The sequence below is a fragment of the Orcinus orca genome, chromosome 10 (assembly GCF_937001465.1).
Source record: "Orcinus orca chromosome 10, mOrcOrc1.1, whole genome shotgun sequence".
Taxonomy (NCBI): Eukaryota; Metazoa; Chordata; class Mammalia; order Artiodactyla; family Delphinidae; genus Orcinus; species Orcinus orca.
Window position 1 is genome coordinate 75,523,559 of NC_064568.1, and position 25,652 is coordinate 75,549,210.

Genomic DNA, 25,652 nt, shown 5'->3' on the forward strand with positions numbered 1-25,652 from the left:
AGCTCAAAAATAATCTCTAAACAAGAGAGATGTGTACTTAGAATTCAGTGTTGAGGAAAAGTATGCAAGTATTCCATTTCTGGTTTGGCTAAAGTTGCAAGAAACAGTCACTTTTAGCCTAACACCCACCGGGGCTGAGGATGCAAAGAAACATAACTGAACTAAATTTTAGAAAATGATGAGATTATCATAGGAGAGAACTCATGGCTGTTCTCATTCCTGGTAGAGCAGCAGGTGGAAGAAGAATTGATGATGGACAGGGATAGGGAGAAAGGAGCTATATATGGCCTGATATGACAGATTAGAATTCTTACCTGTGCCACAGTTTCGTACGCTAAATATGCTAAAATTTCCATAGCGACAACATTGGGCTTTATCTCCAAACTGCTGCAGTCCAACCAGTCTCGAAATTTGGAGGCTTTTTTGGCTAGCCATTAAAAAAAAAAGTATAGAAAATTTAGCTTTGGAAGTGTTTTAATACTGCATATTATTATCACAGAATGAAAAACATTTCTATTGAAAATTGCATATGAAAAACAATGCATATAATATGCAACGTTTTTGAACTTATATTCTAGCCCCCCCAAAATCCCTTATACATTTGCGTCTTTAGTATCTCTGCTACATAACACTGTATACTAAACCACTTAATGTTTAGCACTTCTTACAATGTGTCAGAATAAGTTATCATTGGCCATAGCTTATGTTATAACAGTAGTCAGAGAATTACTTGCTTGATGTAACTTTAATTTATTCTTGTGGAAAGAAAATCCTGCAAGAAAGAACCTGTGATAAAAAAGGAACATATAGAAATTGTATTTTTAATATCTTTCAAAATGTGTCTATTACTTGAATAGGCTCAAAGTTGTGAATTTAGACTTAAATAGAATAAACTGATATCTGGCCTGATCTAAATCTCTAGTTACATTTTCCTGATTGCAAAGATGTCCAAATGCTTCAGCCTGACTCTCACAACCACCCAGACTGATTCCAACCTGCCTTTATATTATTCCCTATTAAAATGGCACTGGCCTTGAGTATAATCCTCTGTGTTCACCCCTGCATGGGATTCTCTATCACTCTGTTTCATTCATATGAATCCTGCCCATACAAGCCAAAGGTATACATCCTCAACTCTAGTCATTTACTGAAAACCTATATCATCAGAGATCCTTTTGCATCTGCTTATAATTTCTCAAGCCACATTACAAGTTTTTTGTGGACCAACACCATGCGTCATGTCTCTCTGCATACCTAACAGTACCAAGCATATATGGAACCTTCTGGTAAATATCTCTAAACCACCACAGTGCTAAGCAGAATCTAACTTGACATAGGTCCTTCATTAGATATTACTAATTTAACTAGTGACCCAGAGGGAAAAGATTGATGGTGAAGATTTTATCATATCTATAACATAATCATCTTTTTAAAAATCCAATGATTATTCTTCTGATTAATCTGGTCCCACAGGTCTATAAAACACTTAACAGTAACTCCAAGCATGATGTTTTGATCCTTATAGATAAAGTCTTCATGGATTCCACATACAGAAGAGTTTTCTGTGAAATAAATCACAGGAGACATTAAGTCCTGCTATCGAAGCACATATCCAAAGCTGTCAGCTGTGGCAGAATTATGATAATCCCGCTTAAAGCTATCTCCCTAAAGTAACCAATCTTCCCAATGCTCTCTGACATGCAACATTCCATCTAACTAGTAAGCTGCAATAGCTCACAAACACTTGGTTAACATCTGTGGGATACTTCTGAAGTTCAAGTCAACAGGCAGCAATTTGGCAAGATCAGTAAAACGTACCCTATTCACTTCTCCCTTTGCAGACAGCAACATGGAAACAGGTATTTTGTGACTGTGCTCTAAACACTTTATTTTAAAAGTAAGGGAAAGAAGAGTTCTTGGTATTCTGTCAGATCTGCCTACCTAAGCAACAGAATCGTCAGCTTTCTCACTAGATCTTACGTACTGAGAATGCAGAGGTGAGGACCATGGGTCCACCATGGTATCCCAGCACCCAGAATAGTGCCTGACATTAGCACACTCACCATAAATATTTCTAGAAGGAAGAAATGAATGAATGAATGAATAAATGAAAGATATTCCTTTAATAAAAGGGTAGGGTCCAAACTTTTCCATACACCAAAAAAGATGCATAAGACCACTTGGGTTACTACTATGCCAGCAATCTGCCAGGTGAGGGTTCTCTGAGCTAATTCCCTCCCTGTCACGTGGAGGACTGTTTCAGAGATGGACCTTTCCAGGGTGACGCTGGTTCCAAAAAGAAGAGGCACAGATACTCTTAGTTATGATAGTTTGTTTTCACCAGAAGTAAGGGGGCATGAAAGTGAATGAGTTCCTTTTCCTTCACCCCTCTTCTCAATATATCAGGAGAAAGGGTAATCCTGGAAATTGATCAACAGTCTAAATAGAACCTTGACCAAAGGTCAAAAATTCCTGGGATTATCCTCTTTCTGACACAACCTGAGTTTTCAGCCTGTGCTGGAAATAAAACTACTTTACTTAATAATTTCATATGGAAATTTAAGGTTGTCAATTCTCATACACTTTACCTTTCTCATCAGTGATCAATGGCAAAATTCAGGTTCCTCTCAATATTCCATCCTCTCACCCCTGCACACTATTTAATTATTTCTACCACATCCCTTCTCGCCAGCCTTTCCATTCCTGATCCTTCCCGCAAAGCCCTCTGTAATGCTCATTCCACTTCGAAGAAAACCTTCTGCAACTTCTATCTCTTCACAATCACTGTTCTTTGAATAAATCGAAAATAACCTTCCTCAGAGGGCATGGTTTTCCCTGGAAACTTCTATAGTAGGGGTTCCTTCTTTCTTTTCTTTTATACATATTTATTGATCGGCTACTGATTGCCAGCCTGTTCATTTCCCCATATACCTGAGGGTATATCTTCATTCTCTTTCTTTCTCCCACAGGGAAAACATAAAACAAGTAGACATCAGATTTCTAACCAACGACAGAGGCTAAAAGACAATGGAATCATGTTTTAACCAATAACTATTAGTCTGCAATTTCCTACTTAACTAAACTATCATTTAAGTATGAGGGCAAAATAAAGCCATTTTTAAGACAAAAATGAGTGCTTTAAGCACTTACGGAGGCTTGGGAAAAACAAAATTAGGCTGAGAAGGGAAGTTTAGATACAGGCATACCTCAGAGATACTGTGGGTTTGGTTCCAGACCACCACAATAAATCAAATATTGCAATAAAGTGAGTTACACATATTTTTTGGTTTTCCAGTGCATATAAAAGCTATATATACACTATACTGTAGTCTACTAAGTGTAAAATAACATTATGTCTAAAAAAATAGCTTAATTAAAAATAATCCTGTTTGAAAAATGGCACCAATAGACTTGCTTGATGCAGGGCTGCCACAAACCTTCAATTCCTAAAAAAAACACACTATCTGTGAAGCACAATAAAGCAAAGAGCAATAAAACGAGGTATGTCTGTAGTTACCAACTTAAAAAATTTTAAGTCAGGGTGTACTTTAGAAAAATTAAGGATAGCAACTAAAATAACAGCAACAGAATATATAATATACAAACTGGTTGATGAAAAATGGAATGAAGAAAACCCAATCAATCCAAAGAAAAGGAGGAAAACCAAATAAAAAAGCACAGTAAATTGAAAACAAAATAAGACAGCATATATAAACCCAAATGTATAAGTAATTAAATACATATAAATTAAACTCATCAATTAAAATACAAAGAGACTCTCAGATTAACTAAAAAGAAAATTTAGGCATTTGTTTACAAAATCCACACATAACAGGTTGAAAGGACTGGAAACAGGTTTATCAAATTATAACTAAATTAAAGCTTTGTGAATTAATATCAGATTTTAAAAGACTTTAAGGGAAATGACTATCTGACTTACATAAATGTAAAAACAAAACACTGGTGAACATGATCAGTGTCCTGGTTTTACCCTCAGCCTATAAAGTTATAGACATGTTATTTTAAAGTGCACCAGTAGTCTCAACTAGTGAGTGCTATGATCAGATATTTAAAAAGACACAAATGGCTGGATCACAATTCCTATATCTTGGTAATCTATCAGGTAAGGAATGCAAAGAGTCTGGTTCTGGAATTGCTGACCCCCTTGGACTGAGCATTCCCAACGACAGTATTGTGGCATATAATAAAACAGATTCTTCCACGAAGGTTTCATGATGAAGCACTTATGGGTACCATATAAAGAAATATTTTTAAATGCACAAATTCCTCTTCTTTAAAGAAAAAAAAACTAAGCACAAGATACTCTTTATACTACAATTATTTTATACAGAAATGGAATGTATTAATTTTTAATCTACTAAGTTATGAATCAAAAAATTGTTATAAAAATCAGATTTTTAAACAAAAGATGTATTAGGACGCGTCAATGACTACATGTTTTAGTGTGAAATAGCACTTCTGTTCCTTTAAATAAATTAAATTTAAAATATGATTTAAAAAAATAGTTCAATAGCACCAAATGTTACTTTATAAAATGGAGATTTATGCTTATAAAAGACTTGAATGCCATTTTTAAACCTAAAATTTACAATACAAAAACCTCTCATTTGCTGAAATTGCCATGATCTGAAGTGTCATTTACTTAATGCTTCACAGATGTATGATGCCAAATTGTTAGTCAGGCTGCAAAGTATATTTAGTTAGGAAAAAAAATCTTCCCAAACATGTTTTCCTATATTTTACTGACATTTACATGAGGCAGTACTTGAAATGTGTCATTTATTTGCACTTTATGATCTATAAATGAAGCTCTCATTTTCTTTTTCCAAATCAAATACATTGTTATTGTGACCACATAATAGCTTTTCGTTTAAAGACACCATTGTGTCCATGATCCCCCAGATTAGGGTCATGTGCTACTTTGTCATATTTTTAACTGGACTTTTCATCACACTTACGCTTTGACCATCACCCCGAGAGTCTTAGTCATCACTGAACTGTTGCTGTAAGGATGTTTTGTACACAATCTAGCCCACTATTTATCAAGAGCCTTTATTCTTAGTAAGCTGTGTGCAGGGGTGGGACAGCACTCATTTTGCCATAGGTACAAGAGCGTGGACTAATGAATTTGCTAACGTGGAATGCACGCCACAGCAGGAGCTTACAGACAAAGATGGAAGAGACTGTTTATGTTAATATGTTCTATTGTGGTAATATGAGAATGTACACATGAAGGGAAAGTTTGGTGTTTATTACTATTAGGGGCTTTTAAATGTCATGACTGTACTACTACAGTCCATTATGGGTCAAGTACAATCAGCAATGCTAGTGTAAAAATGACTAAGAAACCAAAAAAGAAATTTAAATGGGAATATTACAAAAATTGGAATTTTTCTGACTAAAAGTAACGTGAATAATTAACATGGCTTTCTGTGTATTACCAGCACCCTTAAAAACCTCTTAACACTATTAACTGCAAAACAGCAGAGTGGGGTAAAACCTTTTATAGGCTCCCCTACAATGCAGAGGCTGTTTCCATAATAGTTATAACTATGCATATATGTATTAAACTCGCCAATTTCTAAGGAACACAGATGTTGCTGTACTTTAGTGTATCTGTAACACATAATCTCAAAAGTATAATGAAGCAAAGTTAAATGCTTACTTACAGAAACTTAACTGTCGACTTTCACAGAATTCTGCATATTGAGCTGAATCCATAATTCGAGTTTGTCTTTCTGCTCTCTAATAGATAAAAATAAAAAGACACACAATTTTTAAAGCAAGTAGACTTTTATGTTTTCACAGCTAAAACCCAGAACTGAAGTTCCATTTCCTTTTCTTACTCTAGGTGAAGAGTTTAGTACCACCATAAATACCATGATACATAAAATTGTGATAACAGTAGTTTTGAAGCTTGTTTCTCTTGGAAATAAAGTTTTAAAACCATTTTCCAGTCCTCTGTTATTTTTATTACAGTGGAAGAAAAAACTAAAGGACCTCACTTCTTAAGACTGTGCACTTCTAAATTTTCTTTAACTGTACCACACTCTTGAAGAAAAAGAAAACTGTGAGGTGTAACAAATCAAACAGAAAATTTGTTATGAACTCTTATTGCCTATCTGCCTTAAAGCTGGGATTTTTCAATGTTAAAATAGGAGTCAACGAATGGAATCCATATATTTCCCCTCAGTTAGAACATAGAGCCAGAGCTAACAAATCCATATTTTAAATTGCAAAGAAAATAAAGAAAAAGGTAAACACAACAAATCCTTTAATCTGAGTCCAGGTATGATTCACAGTTTGGTATAGTTTCATTCGTGGGTTTTTGGATTCAGTATAGCAGATGTTTGCTGCTTCATTGTCCCACAAGAGGTAGGATAATTATAATTCACCCATAGTTTGGTGGGAAAGAATATGACCGCTTCCGCTTCCTTGGCAAGGGAAGCATTTTGAAATGAGACAGGCTGGTACTTCTTGGAATGAGTTCCTGGCCAGTAAAGAAAAAAAAATTCCCTGAGATTTAAAATTTTTTTCTGCTTTGGAAGGACTTTCAGCAAGTTTTCTTTATCACAGTTGGTGGAACACATAAGTACCACTTCTAACGTCTACGGATCTTTTTGTATTTTTTTAAAACTGAAATTATTCTTTTTCATCTTGTTTGATTTGGGTGAGTAGACAATTTAATTCCAATGATCTATCAGTTGAATGAATAATGGCACACTAGCTGCAGTTCCATAGAGAAAAGATAGATGGGGGGTGGGAATTAAGGCAAAATTTACTAACTACTGTGGTTCCTGCTAAGACCACTGATTATTTTTTCCCTTCCTTCTCTCCCCTCCACCTTTTCCCTCCTAACCTCCTCCACACATATTCACAAACACAAATATGTGTTGACACAAACCCAGACTTCTCTTGTTTATTTATTCTCTAGGTTCAAGTATCCTTTTTGAACACGTACAAGTAAATATTACTCCCACACACGTGCAGGTATATGTATGTGTTGTATGTGTACATGCATCCTGTTGTGTGTGTATCTGAAACATCATGTTTCCTTAAGGGTATATTACTGGATAAATTTTTATGTACTCAAAAGTATTTTTTGATATATGAATGCATGATTTAGTTTTGTCCTTTTTAATGTATCTGATACTTGACTCAATAAATGTTTGCTAATGGAAAACAGGAAGTAAGGAAGGGATAATTTATGTGTTTTGAACATGACAAATCAGTTACTAATGTGTTTATTAAAACAAAAAACCTCTGAGACTGATATCTTTAATGTATGTACATATTACGTATGCATGTCTGTATGTGCATCTGACTGTCTGTGTCTGACTATAGCAGGAATCTCTCAGGTTTGAATTTCTAGCTCCTAAGAAATATCTGACACATGGTAAATGGGCAATAAAACATCTGTGGAATAAACGAATGCTACCATCTTGGTCTATGATGCAGGCAAATGGCTATAGTGCAGCCAAATCCTTCATTATCCATGTGTTCCTCCAGGTCTTCTCTGCTACTCTCCAGCTAGGCAGCCTCATCCACCAAACACATGCTAGACAGAAAGGAACCAGACGACTACGGAAAAAGAAGGTTCCTAAGGAGATTCTTAATACTAACTTTCCTCCAAAAAATGGACATTCAAGATTTGGCTTCTGTATACATTCTTAGATAGCTTAGATGGTTGATGTATTTTATTTTATTTATTTATTTTTTCATATTTAAAGATTTATTTTTTAGAGTAGTTTTAGGTTCACAGTAAAATTAAGAAGGAGGTACAGACAGCGCCCAAATACCCCATGCTCCCCCACGCGCACAGCCCCCCCATTATCAACACCCCCAGCAGAGTGGTGCGCTTGTTACAACTGATGAACCTACACTGCCACATCGTTATCACCCCAAATCCACAGGTTACATTGTGGTTCACCCTTGGTGTTGTACACTCTGTGAGTTTGGACAAATATATGACATGTATCCATCGTTATGGTAAGTTGATGTATTTTAAGTCCTCTAGCCTCTACGCAGTAACCTTTGATCTCGGGAGCCCCGTGAAGCTACTAGGGTATGCGAAGAAATTATTCACCAGGCGCCTAGCATACAGCAAACACACAATGTGAAGCAGTTGACTCAACAGCAAAGATTTATAGGCAGCACAAAATCACGGCTAGAGAGCAGCATAACGTTCATCTTGTTCAATCTCTCTCTTCTAAAGATAAGGAAATGAAGGTTCGGAGGGAAATGATCTGTGGAAGGCGACCAAGGTAGAACTGAAGCCTGGACTCTCAATTCCTTGAGGAAGCCTGTTTTCATTATAAAGCGCTGTCTCGAACATACAGTAATTGTTTACTGCAATATTTTTCTTTGGGATCCTCTAAACTCTGCATTATCTTACTAAAAGGTATTATGGAGCCGCTGTAATTAACATGCCCAAACCGTTCACGAGAAAATGAAATTAGTGAGGCCCTGGATCAGCAAAGAAGGCAGATCTGGGGACAGCCTAGTACAGAGTGTACAAGCTGTAATGTACCTGACAGTACACGGGGGTGCTGCAAACACGTCACAGGTGGGATACTGTTTCCCCTCAACCTTCTGGATGCCTCACAAGGCTGAGGCAGCAGAAACCCCAGGCTGGTAAATGTTAGCATTTTCTATGCGTGCCATGACATAAAAGAGGTTGGGAAGCACTCCTACTAATGTCCTCAGAATATACACTGCATGTCACCGGCCATGCATGCTATTCACAGCACGGTCAAGTGCGCTCAACAGGCAATCAGAGACACTAACTGGGACTTGATGATGAGGAGGATGGTTCAGATCCGCTCCTCATGCTAATTTTTGTTTACTCCTCTCTCTTCCCCAGGACTTGTTTCAAATAACCAAAAAAATGGGACAAATTTGGTCTCATAAAAGCATCCAAATCATTCAGCATCTGATTACATTCTCTCCTGATCTTACACTATCACCTTAAATACCGGGAAAGTCAGAAAATACCTAATCTTCATGGACTATGTATTCTTCAAACATAGTAACTATATGTTGCTTCTATAATCTCAGTGCTGGCTGAGATTTCTTAGCTTGGATTTACCTGGGCCTCGGTAAACATCTGCTGGCCGGCTGATGACTGGGGTAGATGGATGGGTAGACTGAGGCAGAAGAAATGCATATAAATCCTTGATGGCTGATCTCAAAACAGGAACTGTAATATTTGTAATCAAACTGTACAAATTCCAGAGAGGGTAGACAGTTTTTTAAGCCAAAGACCCATAAAAAACAAGACACTGGCCAACAATGAACTGAGGCTGGCTCTTATTTTCTGTGTTGTCCTAAATCCATCTCCCTTCTGCCTCTCTTCAGATCACCCTCTGTAATTCACACTAAAGTACACAGTGGCCGTCCTTTTCTATTCCTGGAACTTTAAGAAATCTCTGGAAAAAGATTCAAGCAGGAAAAAAATCATAAGCCTAATAAAATAGCATGACCAGAATAACAATGTCTACTCTTTACATAGAGCAGCACAATAACCTTTAAGATAAACAGTTTTTTTTCATAGCTCCATTTTAGAAGTTGAGCTTGAGCACACTCAGATGTAGAGAAGTAAAAAAAAGAAAAAAAATTTAAAGTATATAGTTAATAAAGAGGCAAAGTGAGAAGTAAAACTTGGGTTGCTCTTGAATGACCTATTCTGAGGTGTATCACTAAATAATCATATCAGGTTAATCACAGCTTTTATTCTTCCTGAACATCCTCACATGAGGATGATCGCAGACTGCCACATAAATGTCAGGTCATCTCTGGATTACTCATGCTTTTGCATCTGCAAGTCCAGTTCGTCTTCTGCTTAATCTGGTGCTTCTACCCACTCGTGGCTTTCTTTAGGTATCAGCAGTGCTTCTGAACGCTCCTAAGAATATGCTAATAACTCAGAGGCGTCTCTGAAATTGAACCTTACTGATACTACAACATAGCAAAGTATTACCATGTAGTGGCATACATGGATGAAAGAATTATTCCTAACATTTTCCAAATACCCAACAATATTTCAAAATTTAATTGAAATAATTTCCAAAAAAAGGTAATAGAGAATAGTTATGCTATAGTCATTCATCTCATTATCAAGGTTACAGGTCTTTCTGGTTATTGCAAAACAGAAGGCACAATTCTGTGTCAGATAAACTTACTTTCTGGGTCTTACCTAAATGAAACCAGGGGAGCAAATATCCCTACAAATGCAGTATGTAGTATAATTTGTTTGTTCAATACCTGAACACAACAGTCTGTCAGTATATAACTGTTAATTTAAATTTTTAGTGATAAGTTTTTATGTCAGTGGATGTGAAATTGCCGTGTCTTTGAAAAATACTTTCAAGGACAGCAGTGACAATCACCATTTGCCCTGCCTATATCAGTTTGAGGTATGAGGCTGGATTACTTCTGCAGCATGCAGTTTCATTTAAATTCTCTGCATGCTTTCACTGAAGCATACGTAGAGGTTATAGAAACTATGTGCTGGCGTATCTCTTGGCAGCTTCTCAAGACACATGACTTTCTTCAGCAACACAGAATCATAGAACATAACTTTGAAACCAAGATGAAAGTTTTCATCTGCTTTCACTTCCACCTTGAATTTTAAAAAAAATCTTATTTTGATTACACCTAGAAGCCTTACAATTGAAATGCAAAGTCTTTTCTGCATGGAAAAGGCCAAATGTCAATGGTAATCTACCAAATACCTCACGTGAGGCAGGAAATGGTTGCTGAACTTGAAAACTTCATACAGAGTGGCTGCAGCAGCATCCAGCAACGTGACAACATGTGAACTGTGGAATGTTTATGTATGTTCATGTATGCTGTGGTCCACAGCAGAAGGATACTCACAGATGAGTAAACGCGACAGAATGCTGAAGCACCCTGGAACCCTCATACACCTCCGACTCACTGTAGATAAGGAAGCTGAGGTCCAAAAAGTTTTAGGGTTTATCTGGATCATCGCAGAGGCAACCCGGTACGCAGGTGAGTGTCGGCTCGGCTTGCTGGGTCAGTTTGTAATTTACTAGATTCCCCTACCCAAGAGTTAGGTGAGTCTCCCTCAAAACATGTGGTAGCTTCCCCTGCTTTTAATGCCCACTGCAGTGCTCACCATTTTGGGCCTGGAGTACTGCAACAGGTTTCTGCTGGTTCCTTCCAAATATCTGAACTCTCCCAACCCATCTGGGTACAATTACTTTAAGTAAAAACAAAGAGAAAAGACCTTGGCACAAAGGTTACTCTCTGTCACATCTGCCATATTTTGCTGTCCCCTGCCCCTCCCTCATGATTGTGCTGGACACCCCCACTTCCATCCCCATGGTAATTTAACTCGTTCCCTTTCAGCATAAGTACCACCTCCTCTAGCAACTTTCCCCTCAAGATTCCAGGTCACATTGATTCCTCTCTTCCGAATCATACATGTTCTTCTAGATAATATCATACCCCTGCACTTTTCTGTGTGTCCTACTTCTGTCTCCCCTCAGAGATTATAGCTGCGAGAATGCATTATTAACTGAAAAAAGCAAGTTGAGAATCAGAATGTAGGTACCTTGATCCCATTTACGTTTAAACACACAAGCGTGCACATGAGACATACATACACGTATGCAAACATCTGGAAGTATATACATTATGCTTTTAATAGTATTAATCTCGGGGGTAACATTATAGGGAACTTTTACTTTTTCAGGTACACATTGCAGTAATTAAAATTTTTTTTCTTAACTGAATTACAATCAGGAAAGAAAAGATTTTTGAAAGTAAAGAAATCTTGTTTGACTTACAGAAGGTCATTAAATAAATGTCCAAATGCAGTAAAATAATCAAAGTGGTTACTCAAGAGGCAGAAAATCACAGAGAGATAGCAGAGGCTTGGATATATGTTCTCAGTGAGATATAGTGAAAGAGGGAGAGAAAGGAGAATGTTACTGCAATGTTAAGGGAGCCAACTCGGAATTCTGACTGATGTAATCTTGAAATCAAAAGTTCATTTAGGTTTGATCCAGAATTTTCTAACTGAATAAAAATACAATATATTTCCTAGCCTAAAAATCAAGGTTTCCGTTGGTGTTGATTTGCTCCCCCAGAGGGATTTTTATAATCCCCCAGTTTTATGTGTCCAAGGTATTAAGGATGTATTGTAATAGCTACATGAAGTTTCCCAAGGAAATAGCTGTAGACTCTAGGAGAACATTCAAGGGATTTAAAAGGAATTTTGTGCTAAAAATAAGTGAGTAATTCTCAGCAAGTACAAAGCATCAGTGATTGAGAAATACACAAAAGGATATTTGTGACATTAGTTCATAATAGAGTTGTTTCAAAATATTGGATTTTTTTGGGTCTATACTACTCTTTGGGTCTAAATATATTAATGTTAACACAGGAGTTTTTTTCTTTTCTATATATTTTAAACTATGAAGAATGAGCATGATTGGTTATATAAGGAAAATACAGTTGTTATTAAAAATCAAAATACTACACTTCAAATTGGGGTAATGCCTGCTTCAAATTTTTTAATCTGAATTTATTAAGCTAGTAGTGGGGAGAATTGTTCCCAATAAAATATTTCCTGTCTTGGGATAAAATGTGTGCTAAGAAAAGTATCACTTTTTTCCAATAACTTAGTACCAAACAACCTAATCCCATGTTTAGTTGTAAACCCTCACATAGTATTAGTACTAATTTTTACTGATGTTTTTCTGAAATTGTAAACATGCTCTGTAATAACTAAGTTGGCAAATACTATAAAAAGTTATGTGTTTCTGCCCAAACTAGTTCTTTAAAGTGATAGAAGACTGACTTCTTTTTTATGTTCCTGACTGAGGGTGCTATAACCCTTTTTTGTGGTTTCTATTTGGCTGTATATCCAAAAAGTGAACATACCAGGTTAATGTATGTAGGCTCTTTAGGTATTCTGAATAATAGTCCTAAAAATTCTCATAGGTTTATGTAATATCCAGATGAGTCGACATAACTTTGGAGTCTAGCAAATGTACAAGGATACAGTTAAATATTTTGGTCATTTAGGGTAAAACTTTACAACTGGAAAATATGTATATAAAGCAACTATTGCACAAAATTTAATTCATACTTTCTCTTTAATCTTGAGTGAGAGCTGCAGACCTTTCCACTTTGATTTAGTCAAAATCAAATTGTCAAGCAGTCCAACACACATACTGAACGCAGGCTGGCTTCACTTATATAGTGGGAAAGTCTGGCACCTTTAAAATAAAATCCTGTGAAGCAGGGAGCCTGTCAGTGCAGCATGGCCCTCACCATCCTCTTCAAGGATCCATGGAACTCTGCACAGAACAAGGGAGGGTCCCCCTTGGAACTTCCTTTTGTTGCTACTATGTGACACATCTGAGTGTTTTCACCAAGGATTTTTTTTTTTATATGTGAAAATAACACTTTTTATCTTAGTTCACTTCATTGATTAATTCCCTCTAAGCAAGTTCCATGAGCTCTACCTTTATTTTTATTTATGTGATTATTTTTTAACATCTTTACTGGAGTATAATTGCTTTACAATGGTGTGTTAGTTTCTGCTTTACAACAAAGTGAATCAGCTATACGTATACATATATCCCCATATCTCCTCCCTCTTGCATCTCCCTCCCACCCTCCCTATCCCACGCCTCTAGGTGGTCGCAAAGCACCGAGCTGATCTCCCTGTGTGATGCAGCTGCTTCCCACTGGCTATCTATTTTACATTTGGTAGTGTGTATATGTCCATGCCACTCTCTCACTTCGTCCCAGCTTACCCTTCCCCGTCCCTGTCCACAAGTCCATTCTCTACATCTGCGTCTTTATTCCTGTCCTGTCCCTAGGTTCATCAGAACCATTTTTTTTTAGATTCCATATCTATGTGTTAGCATACGGTATTTGTTTTTCTCTTTCTGACTTACTTCACTCTGTATGACAGACTCTAGGTCCATCCACCTCACTACCAATAACTCAATTTCGTTTCTTTTTATGGCTGAGTAACATTCCATTGTGTATATGTGCCACATCTTCTTTATCCATTCATCTGTTGATGGACACTTAGGTTGCATCCATGTCCCGGCTACTGTAAACAGAGCTGCAATGAACACTGTGGTACACGACTCTTTTTGAATTATGGTTTTCCATGAGCTGTACCTTTAAAAGTATATCTGGAATAAACTACTTTTCATGCCCTTCCACTGTCACTGCCACTCCTCTGGTCCAAGCCATCATCATCATCGCTCCCCTGGATTACTGCGATAATCTCCTAATGGGTCTTCCTGCTTCCACTCTTCCTCCTCTCCTATCCCCACCCCTGACCATCTATTCACCAAGCAATGGCCAGAGTGATCTTTTAAAAAATGAAAATCAGATCATGCTATTTATGATCAAAACTTCCACGTATCTATTCCTTCCAATATAAAATAAAAATACAAACAAACAAACAAAAACTTCCAAGAGCTTCTCATCACACATAGAAGAAAAGCCCAAATTCTCAGAACGGCCTATAAATCCCAACGTCATCTGGTTCCCTATTACTCTCAGATCTCACCTCCTACCACTCCCCTTCTCACTCCACTCTAGCCACACTGGCCTATCCTGAACTTTCTTGAAAATGCCAAATACAATTCCCACACCAGGGCCTTTGCATTTATCATACTCTGTCCAGAATATCTTAACCCCACATCACTGTCTGGCTTGCTCCCTCACTTCCATCAGGTCTCTGTTCAAAAGTCACCTTATCAGAGAAGCAGTTTATGGCCACTTAATATAAGATAGCAGCTCCCCCAGGTCACTCTCTATCCATGACTTTGCTTCATTTTTCTTCATAGCTCTTACTACCATCTGCCACAATAACATTATATACTTATTTGTTTATTGTCTATTTCTCCTCAACTAGAATGTAAGTTCCCTGACAGCACAGACTATGTCTATTTTATTCAGTGCTAAATCCTCACAGGCTCTACAGAGCTTGACACATAGTAGTGTTTCATAAATATTAGTGGAACCCATAAATACTTTTTTCTATATGTTTTATATATAAAAATTAATACCTCTAAGGCAGGGTTTCTCAATCTTGGCACTATTGACATTTTGTGCTGAATAATTCTTTGTTGTGGGTCTGCCCTATGCCCTGTAGGATGTTTAGCAGCAACCCTGACCTCTACCCACTAGATGCCAATAGCATTTGCCCACCACTTCGTGGGCTGTGAAAACCAAAAATGTCTCTAAACATCGCCAAATGTCCCACTGGGGGCAAAATCACACCCCGTTAAGAACCACTAGTCTAAGGCGAAGGGGACTAACATTGGTTGACTCACTACTATGTGTGGGTGCCACACTTCATCCTCTCATTTTCTCTTTCAATTCTTCCAATAATCTCAATGGGCAGATATAATCCCTGTTTTTAAAATGAAGCATCTATGGCTCAGATACGTTAGGTAACTTACCTAAGTTTGCTAAGCAGGTAAGGCACGTGCATTCGGAAACCAGGTCTGTCTCACTCCAAAGTCTATGCTCTTTTTACAGTGAATCCTCATTAATGAAACTGTTAAAACAGAGGTGATAGAAGGGAGGGAAGGAGTCTTAGAGCCTCCAATTTTCCTTCTCCTCTGCAAGATATTTCTCAATGTAACTCCAAAAATTGCAGAGCAGAACTTGAAAAGCACTGTGCTATCCTATGCTGCCTGCCCTTCAAGGAACAAGCACTGTGCCTCTACATCTGGTTTCAAAACAGAGGCCACTTCACCTGTGAGATTCACGGAATGACCACGATACTGAAGGAACAACTCATCCCCACATGCCAGTCAGAGTGACCTTTTAAAAATGGAATCATGTGTCATTTCTATCAAATCCCTCCTTGGTTCTGACATCATGGTCTGTTGCAAAAACAACACGCTTATCTGTGGAGCACGGACGAAAGAGAGCTCCGAAAACAGGGACCACAACAAACGCTGCTTCTTTCAACCCTTCTGAACCAATACACCAGGACCTGCCCTCGCCTCTCATCAGAATCTTATTCCCTATCTCAAAGCTACACTACTGCTGCCAGAAAAGTTGAGAAGTAGCAGAGATAACTGGCTCAGTGATGGATTAGGATAACCAGTTCACAGTCTCCGCTTCCTATAATTTATGTTCATAGTTTCAATCTCTTAGTTTATAACACAATTAAAAACTTGGCACTTCAGGACTTCCCTGGTGGCACAGTGGTTAAGAATCTGCCTGCCAATGCAGGGGACACGTGTTAGAGCCCTGGTCCAGTAAGATCCCACATGCTGCAGAGCAACTAAGCCCGTGCGCCACAAATACTGAGCCCACGTGCCACAACTACCGAAGCCCACGCGCCTAGAGCCCGTGCTCTGCAACAAGAGAAGCCACCGCAATGAGAAGCCCACACATCGCAACGAAGAGTAGCCCCCGCTCGCCACAACTAGAGAAAGCCCATGCACAGCAACGAAGACCCAACGCAGCCAAAAAAGAAAATTGGCACTTCATATAGTAAACCTTAAGTACTCTAGGTAAGAAGGTATTCTAGTAAGATGGCTAAATTCTTCATTTAGGAATTTTCAACTGAAGGAAAATACTGCTGTAAACAAACTGTGAGATAAACAGGGATACAAAAAACCATGTTTAATGATAAATCTGAATCACACATGCTTTAAAAATTAAAAAAGAACAAAGACGAAATTATGAAAAGAGGAATAATGAAGTCTATTACATTATGCACCAGTGAAGAAACAAAGTCACCAATGTAGGAAAAATTCTCAAGGGAATATGTTATAGAGGAAAAATATGCTTTTATAACTGGACACCATCTGAGTTAGAAACAAAACCAAATTAAATTGTTTATTCCCCCGAAGAGAATGCTCTTAATCATTTTAAAGCTGACGTTTCTTTTCTCATAACTGGCTGAGCTGTTTTCATGAGTCAGAAATGAGCAAGTTCATCAACAGAAACCTGCCACAGAGACTGATGTAGCTGCAAGCATGAGTTAACCCCAAACAAAAAGAAAAGGATTTCCTGACTATGCCAAGATGTGATCACTGAAAAAAACCCAGAAACAGACTTGACCAAATATGACTATAATGAGAATACAAGAGAAATCATAGCTATCCAAATTGCTTTTGTTTCAAATGCAATAAACGAAAATTCCTAAATTATTAACAGGAAAAAGCAGAAATGTCTACACGCTAAAAAAATTAATGTCTATTTTCACTTCTTACCTTAAAAAACTGTACCTAATTTAAAAAAAAACAAAACCAGAAATCATCTTTAAGATAATTGTGGGTTCAAAACCTTGGAAAGATGAAATCCTGTAGGGCCTTATCTCCTGAAGAAGCCCTGGATGTACTTAGATTCAGTATTTCAAGCAGCCTGAATGCTATGACAGCCTCTTGGGCTTCAAAGAATGCAGAACAGCAAAATCCCCTAGAATCATAAATGTAAAACCTATAATTATGGTTATTTAACAAAATGGTTTCTATTAAGATATTTGATGATGAAATTCCCATCCTCAGATGTCGGTGCCCAAATTTAAATCAGCCTTTACTCATGAGTAAATGTATCGTAACTGTTATTTGATTAAATGTCAGTGACCATTAGGCTGGGTTTTTCAGTAAGAAGGCTTAAAGAAGGCATGCCACAGAGGGTGTGGAATGGATTACAAAGAGAGGAAGAAAGGAGAATTGTTTTAGTAACTGGTGATGTTAGGCAGTGCTTCACCTTACATGAAGTAACTACAAAAGTTTTAAAGAAACAAAGACAACTTGGGCAGCAAGAAAAATGGAAGATCAGAGGTGGTACAACGGGTGACCTCAAGTGAGGAAGACTCAGCACAGAAGGGCAGCATTGTTGAGTTTTAGGTATTGCTTTACTTGCTGATTCTTTCAACTGTGTGAGGTGGGAGGCTCAGCTATTACTATTGTCACCATTGTAGAGATGAAGACGCTGATGTCACTGACCCTCTGTGGCTTTTAAAAAACAACGTCTAATTTTGAAATAATTCTAATTTACAGAAAATTTACAAAAACAGTACAGAGAGTTCCTGTGTACTCTTCCCCCAGCCTCGCCAGCCCAAAGACTTCTTGTCCCTTCTGATCTCAAAAGCCAAGCAGGGCCAGGTGCGTTCCGTTCTTGGATGAGTTTCTGAGGCTTTTCCTTAAGGTAAGGCACATTGCTAGAAAGAATTAAGACTGCTTCTTCAAAACCAGTGCTCTTTCCACTACATCTTGACGTCTAGAACAAAATTCCTTGCTCAGATCTAAAATTTTCTGCCTGAATATAGACAGAATTATCCAAGTAAATTTTGCCCAAGTAAAATTATCCAAAGAATTCAACTGGAGGTTGCTACCACATGTTATAACTCCAGACACCTATAAGATGTGCAATAACCTAAAGAATTCTACCTGAAATCCACTTTAGTGGCTCCGAAAACCCGAAAACGTGAGCTATGTGTGGCTTTGATAAGATTTAGAAATGCATTCTAACATAAGATATTTAACAAGATATTAGTGGACAAATGTTATGGAATTATCTTACATAGTGCCTTCTGAAGATACACTGTACATCTTCTGAGTCATTTTACTGAGAGATAGCAGTCAAAGTTAGAAAGATATCCCAGTAACTTGATCTTTCATATATGTTGTAAATTCTTTGACTGGTTCTGACTGTAGTCACTATGAAAGGAAGACGGTACCTAAATTATATTCCATTTGTATGTATATCCACGGGAATGTAGCTGTATTATACATTTTTATAAAGAAGGTTTTGTCGAAGGCAGATACTGTTTCTTAAGCTCACATGTGCCGGGCACTGAACTAGGTATATTACATACGTTTCCACAAATCCTTCCCAACAGTTCTGAGATGTGCCTCCAGTTAAAGAATCTGAGAATCAGAAACGTTAAGTAACTTGTCTAGGGTACTAACAAGGATACCCTAGACAAGATAAGGGATGGAACCATGATTTGAGTACTTAGGTCTGTCTGACCCCAAAGCTGATGCTCTGATCATAATACCATGCTTGGTAATAGCTTGGTAACAGATTTTAAAAAGCTGTCATTCTATAATAGACTTTGTACTCTTTTGTGATGACTGACATCCTTGATTAGGAAAATGATGCCAAGGAAACAAATACATTGGCTAAATACTTTGAGAACACGTAGAGAGAGAGAGAGAGAGAGAGAGAGAGAGAGACAGAGAGAGAGAGAGTGTGTGTGTGTGTGTGTGTGTGTGTGTGTGTTTTGTTAGTTTGTAGGGTTTTATTTATTTATTTATTTATTTATTAAATAAATAAATTTATAAATAAATTTATTTATTTATTTATTGAATTTTTGGCTGCGTTGGGTCTTCGTTGCTGCACACAGGCTTTTCTCCAGTTGCGGCGAGCGGGGGCTACTCTTCATTGCAGTGCACGGGCTTCTCACTGTGGTGGCTTCTCTCGTTGCAGAGCACGGGCTCTAGGTGCGTGGGCTTCAGTAGTTGTGGTACGTGGCACGCGGGCTCAGCAGTTGTGGCTCATGGGCTCTAGAGTGCAGGCTCAGTAGTTGTGACGCACGGGCTTAGTTGCTCTGTGGCATGTGCGATCTTCCCAGACCAGGCCTCGAATCTGTGTCCCCTGCATTGGCAGGCGGATTCCTAACCACTGCGCCACCAAGGAAGTCCAGTTTGTAGGTTTTAAGTGCGGAATGCACTGTAGTGACATAAGCATGTTCTCATCTGTCTTGGATGATTCTCTTCCAAAGAGTAAGAAGCAACAAGAAGGCTCCACGTGGGAGGATCAGGGTGAAAGTGAGGTGGGGAGAGCAGAATTTAATTAGCCAGTTAGAGAAGTCCAATAACGCTGATGATTACTGGGGTTTCATATTACAGGTTTCATAACCAGATTGCCCAAATGTTAGAGGTGAATTTTAAAAAAAAACAACACATAGACAACATTGAAATGAATGATGACATTTGTTAATGATGACCTTAACAAAATAACACATTAACATTCTTCATAGCACAAAAGCAGTCCTCTAGAGTTGTTTTATATTGGTGCTTTCCTTGTACATTAACAATATGATGAAATAAACAACAATTTGATTTATATACAACTTTTTTCTTTTTCAATTTTATTGAAGTATAGTTGATTTACAATGTTGTGTTAATTCTTTCTGTACAGCAAAATGATTCAAACATACATATATATACACACACACATACATACACACACACACACACACACACACACACACACACACATATATTCTTTTACATATTCTTTTCCATTATGGTTTGTCACAGGATACTGAATATAGTTCCTGGTGCTATACAACAGAACCTTGCTATTTATAAATTTATATACAATTTTTAAGTAGTACTCCTATTTACCACATCAGGTATCCCATAAGTATAGTTAAATGAAGCATATGCCTTGTTACGTTGCACACCCTCCCTTGCATAGTGTTCTTTAGAGAAGGTAGAAAAACACACAGGCCAGATGGTACTTATTTTCTACAGCCCAGTATATTAATTTCTTAAGTAGCAGGATGGATATTTTGAATAACAAACAAAAATATCTAAAATCAAATCCTTTCCTGTATTTTCCTCTGGAATTTAAGCAGGAAACATATTAATAAATGGTGAGTGATTTCTTCAACCTTTTGATGTTGGTAAGTTTTGATAAACAAAACTCTTGTAATTAATACGAGACTTAGGCTGAAACACATCAAGATATTAATGCTTGTCCTGTGGCTATGACAGTTCTTTGAAAATCACAGGCCACATGACAGAATATTCCTTCAATATGAAATATAGACTTAATTTGTCAATTATATTGGAATTAACAAAGGGGAAAAAAATCAATGCCCTAAGTAAAAGACCCAGACCAGGTCTACCCTAAGAAACGAATTCCTTTCTAGAAGTATATTCTCAATTTTATCAACCTAGGGGTCTCATTCACAGGTTTTACTAGTTAAATATTTTTGGCTGAATACAATATGATTACAAATTATAGTTTCTTAATCAAGACAGAAGTTTATTTTTCCTCATATATATGAATTCTGGAGGCAAGTAGTTCAGGCTTAACATAACTGCTTGCTGACATCGTGAGAACTTCAGTCACTTCCAGCATCTGTTCTGTCATTTCTAAGCTGTGGCTTTTTTTTCACCTTTTATTTATTTATGTATTTATGCATTCATTCATTCATTCCCCGTCACCCCCTCCCCTGCTTTACTGAGATACATTTGATGTAAAAAACTGTATAGGCTGTAGCTTTCTTTTCATTATGCAGAATGGCTTCTAAAGCTCCAGATATCACATCTGTATAAAGTAATCAAATATAGAAGATAAGAAAAAAGGTGTGCCCCTCCCCTTTAAAGAAAACTAACAGAAGTCCAATCGAATATTTATACTTATATTTTATTGGCCACAACTCAGTGGTACGATTAAACCTAGCTGCAAGGTAAGAAGAGGGATGTTATACTTAGGATGGCTATATATCCAGCTACAAATCAGAGTTTTGTTACAAAGAAAGATGGAGAGGATGGATATTGGGTGACAAGCAGCTGTCTCCATCATGCTGGTATAAGACTGAAGTATAAAAGTCATTACACATTTATGTGATCTATTATATTGATTTCTAGACCTGATTTTTAGTAGTCAGAGGGATCGTGAATGAGCTTAAGAGTGAGGATTCTCTCTTCTCACAATACTCACCAACATTTTTTAAAAATGCAACTTATTTTATATATTTTTTAACTTCAGGGAGTGCGTTCAGGGGATAAGGACAGGACAACATTAAGTCAAACAAATAACCAATAATGTTATCCTAACTCCAGAAAGACTGAGATGCTCTAGTTTAAAAAGAAATAGATTTACTTCCATTTACCTATTCACAATTAGGGATAGCATAAAACAATTCAGCAAAGGTGAGTGACTTGACAAGGGGCTTGACAAACAATTCACTCCAACAGGTACTTAAATGCCTTTTTTTTTTTTTTTTGCTGTATACAGGCCTCTCACTGTTGTGGCCTCTCCCGTTGAGGAGCACAGGCTCCAGACGCACAGGCTCAGCGGCCATGGCTCACGGGCCCAGCCACTCCTTGGCATGTGGGATCTTCCCGGACCGGGGTACGAACCCGCGTCCCCTGCATCGACAGGCGGACTCTCAACCACTGTGCCACAGGGAAGCCCACCATTTTTAATCTAAGCATCTTACATAAATGTTGGCTGGCAGGATGGGGACATTGCTTTTGTTTTTTTTTTTTTTTTTTGGTGGTACACGGGCCTCTCACTGTTGTGGCCTCTCCCGTTGCGGAGCACAGGCTCCGGACGCGCAGGTTCGGCGGCCATGGCTCACGGGCCCAGGCGCTACGCGGCATGTGGGATCTTCCCGGACCGGGGCATGAACCCGTGTCGCCTGCATCGGCAGGCGGACTCTTAACCACCGCGCCACCAGGGAAGCCCGGACACTGCTTCTGACCTGTCCTATTTTAATGCTTTACTGGCATCCTAGATATAGCCAATGAAAAGCCACCCATCTCAAACTTCATCAATGAGAGAAAAGATGACTGAAGCAGACTGGGAGTGGTGAGGGCTGAAGTGATCCTGAGAACAACAGAACTTGAAAGTAATAAAGGATATCTTGAGAGATGGATATAAATAAATGCAGGATGGATTTTAATGAAGATGCAGGCCATAATGACTGAAAAATACTGCTTCGTTTCTTAATGAAAAACTTAAAATTGCCAAAAAAGAAAAGAAGGGCAAACACTGTATACTTCTCAAGAAGTTCTCCTTTTATGCAGTTTTATTTTGATGATAAAAGATACAAACAGAAAGCAAATAAGATGGCATTCAAGATATATTTGAAAAGGAATGGATAGGTACATTATAGGGTTAATACAATTCCAATTCAATCTCTATATATTCTAAATCAACAGTTCTTAATAGTAACTACTGAGTTTTAATCATAATCTAAAGCTCTGATATATATTCTTATATAATACTGAGATTCATTCTATTCCATCAGAAAAATACTAAAGTGACCACTGAAGAGAATGCTGACCTGGGAATCAGAAGACCTGTACTTCAGGTCTTGTTTTGTCTCTAACACAAAATGGGAATCTCTAGGTTAAGTTGCTTCATCGTACTGTGACTGAACTCTCTCTTCTTTGTATAGAGCTGATGTTGTGTGGTTCTATGTGTATCCTGTACTTAGGGAAGTCCTGAAATCTTTAGAAATACGTCAGAGCCATAGTTCCTAAGATTTAAGAGATCAGACAAACTATTCAAGTCCACACAGGAAAACAGCCTCAGTCTATTTGCAGTGATTCTTATATAGAAGAAATATCACTGGGAGAAGCCATCAGGTTCCTAACTTCTGGGAAACGGCTACATATTTCAAAACTGAAAACGTGTGTGAACCACTTCACCTGTAGCAATGAGACAGCTATTTAACTACTGCACCAACTTTTGTTATGCTTCCCTTCTCTCACACAGAAGGGCACTGGATTTAGGAAATCAGGAGGCCTTGTAATACTGATAATTGAAGAGAGACTGTGGCATTCATAAGAATCTGTACTTTCATTATAGATGGAGAAAGGAAAAGGAATTCTAGGTACACTTTTTCCGGCAAGTTAAAGGTTAGGGAGATCACTACCACTTATGGTTTCCAATACCTCCCCCTCAAGATGCTCTTGCTGTAGTGAGTCAGGTCCAATATAAGAAACCTAAGATGTACTAACAAGCTTTGCAAAAAGTACAAACCACTATGCAATTCATATGAAGGCTAAATAGTAAATCTATCTTTTTAAAATAAATAAGATATATGTTGAAAGTTATTAGTTCTTTTTAGAGAAGTATATCTAAGAGACTACAATATTCAAAGGTATACAAATGTTCTTTGAAAATAAGAACAAAATTTTCAAATGGATATTTGATCACATAAACATAGATGAGCAGAAGGAAAGGGAAACCCTGTAATCAAATAAATTACTGTAGCCTAATACTTTTTCATTGTACTAGTCTATACGGAGTCACTTGTTAGATAAAACTAGACACTCTACAATATGAGAAAAGTCTTTGGTATTTTGATTGTAAGGAAATAACAGTGAGGCTTCAAAAATGTAGGCAAATGTAGTGGACACGTTTTAAACTTCCTTCAAGAAAGTTAATGTCTATTTTCCAACAGCTAACAGAGTAGATACCTTCTGTAGGTAGGAAATGTGAATATACCTTTGCATATTCCTTAAGAGAAGCATATCCTTTACCATTAACTGAAGAAAGAAAAAAATCCCTACCAAGTCCCTATTAAAAAGAAATCAGATTTGGTATGCCTGTGACACTTTAAAGAACATATTATGTGGGAAAACAAAATAAACATTTAACCTGGCAAATGAAAATGGATTTGGAGTTTCAACATATTTGGCAGACAGGTAGAATTAAATTCAAGTCAAGTATTCAGAGAAACTAATATAGTATTTAAATATTTGCTTAAGTAATATAGTATTTAAAATAACATATTTGAAGAAATGTTTTTGTTGAAATGTTTTACAGTTTTAAGTGAGGATATTTTTTATGAGAAAAGGCTTGACTGAAGAATATTTTACTTTCTTTGTCATTCTGTGAACTTTAGCGGGAGTTTTATATTTACTCTTTCATTAGCCATTTTCTTTTAAGTCTAAGATAACTGGATAGTATCCCCTGTAGCTTTTAAAATGAAATTAGATTTAGATTAAGATAATCATTTTTGAAGTGAAATGCTCATAGTCTCAAGGTCAACTCTACCATATGTGTGGGCACGCTGTAAATGATGAGCGGATGAATGGAGGGAAGGCTGGGTGCAGTAAGCACCTAACGTACTGGCTGCCAAGTGTTGCTGCCTCCATCACTACAAGGCTGCCCTACAAACCTCCACAGCAGAGAGGTTACAGCACGGCCCTGGCTTCCACGCACGCTGCCAGGCTCCAGCCTGGACACCCAACACAAACCGGGTCAATCAGATGTCATTTGCTGAGATTTGAGATTGTTATCCCAGAGAGCTGGGTCTGCCTCTCTCTAGGTGAGGAAGCTAAGTTGGGAGCACCTGCTGGTGGAATATTATACAAGCAGTAAGTTGACAGGAAGAGAAAAATTAAGCCTATGCAGATAGAGAGAAGCAAGAGATCAGAAACCGTGAACAAAACATTGATTTCATTGGTGTCTGAGTTGCAGTTCCTGAGGTTCATCTGTATTTCCATTTTTGGGTTGCTTAGAAGATATAGATCCTTACACAATAAATTTGTCTATGTGCAGAGCTAAATATTTTTCTAAACAACATATCAAATGGGTTATAAGTGAATGAACAAATTTAGCTTGTCATCCCTAGCCTCTAAATGAATCCATGATGTTTGTACAGTCTGTACACCAATCACAGAAAGAACAGTGGTAACTCTTATTGAAGTGTAACTCCCATGACAACTTTGCATCATTACCCTGAAAAAAACTGACCTCTTTCCTATATGTAACCAACACTTTTTAAATTTAATAGCACACTGAATTAATATACCTCTTTAATTCACCATCAGGACATTGCCAGTAGCTTGGACATAAATTATATAAAGTCCTAAATGCAATCATGAAGTCCTTCACTCAGT

At 37.6% G+C, this 25,652-nt stretch overlaps 1 protein-coding gene across 5 annotated transcripts in view; it reads right to left on the minus strand.

Moving 5' to 3' along the window:
* Positions 1-25,652, minus strand: part of SUPT3H (SPT3 homolog, SAGA and STAGA complex component) — a 449,999-nt gene that overhangs the window by 121,155 nt on the left and 303,192 nt on the right. For all 5 annotated transcript variants that reach the window (XM_049716348.1, XM_033423889.2, XM_004267521.3 and 2 more), the window contains 2 exons: positions 5,691-5,766; positions 315-427 (listed from right to left, as the gene is read on the minus strand). In XM_049716348.1, coding sequence (XP_049572305.1) covers positions 315-427; positions 5,691-5,766 — 189 coding nt within the window. The remainder of the gene's footprint in view (positions 1-314; positions 428-5,690; positions 5,767-25,652) is intronic.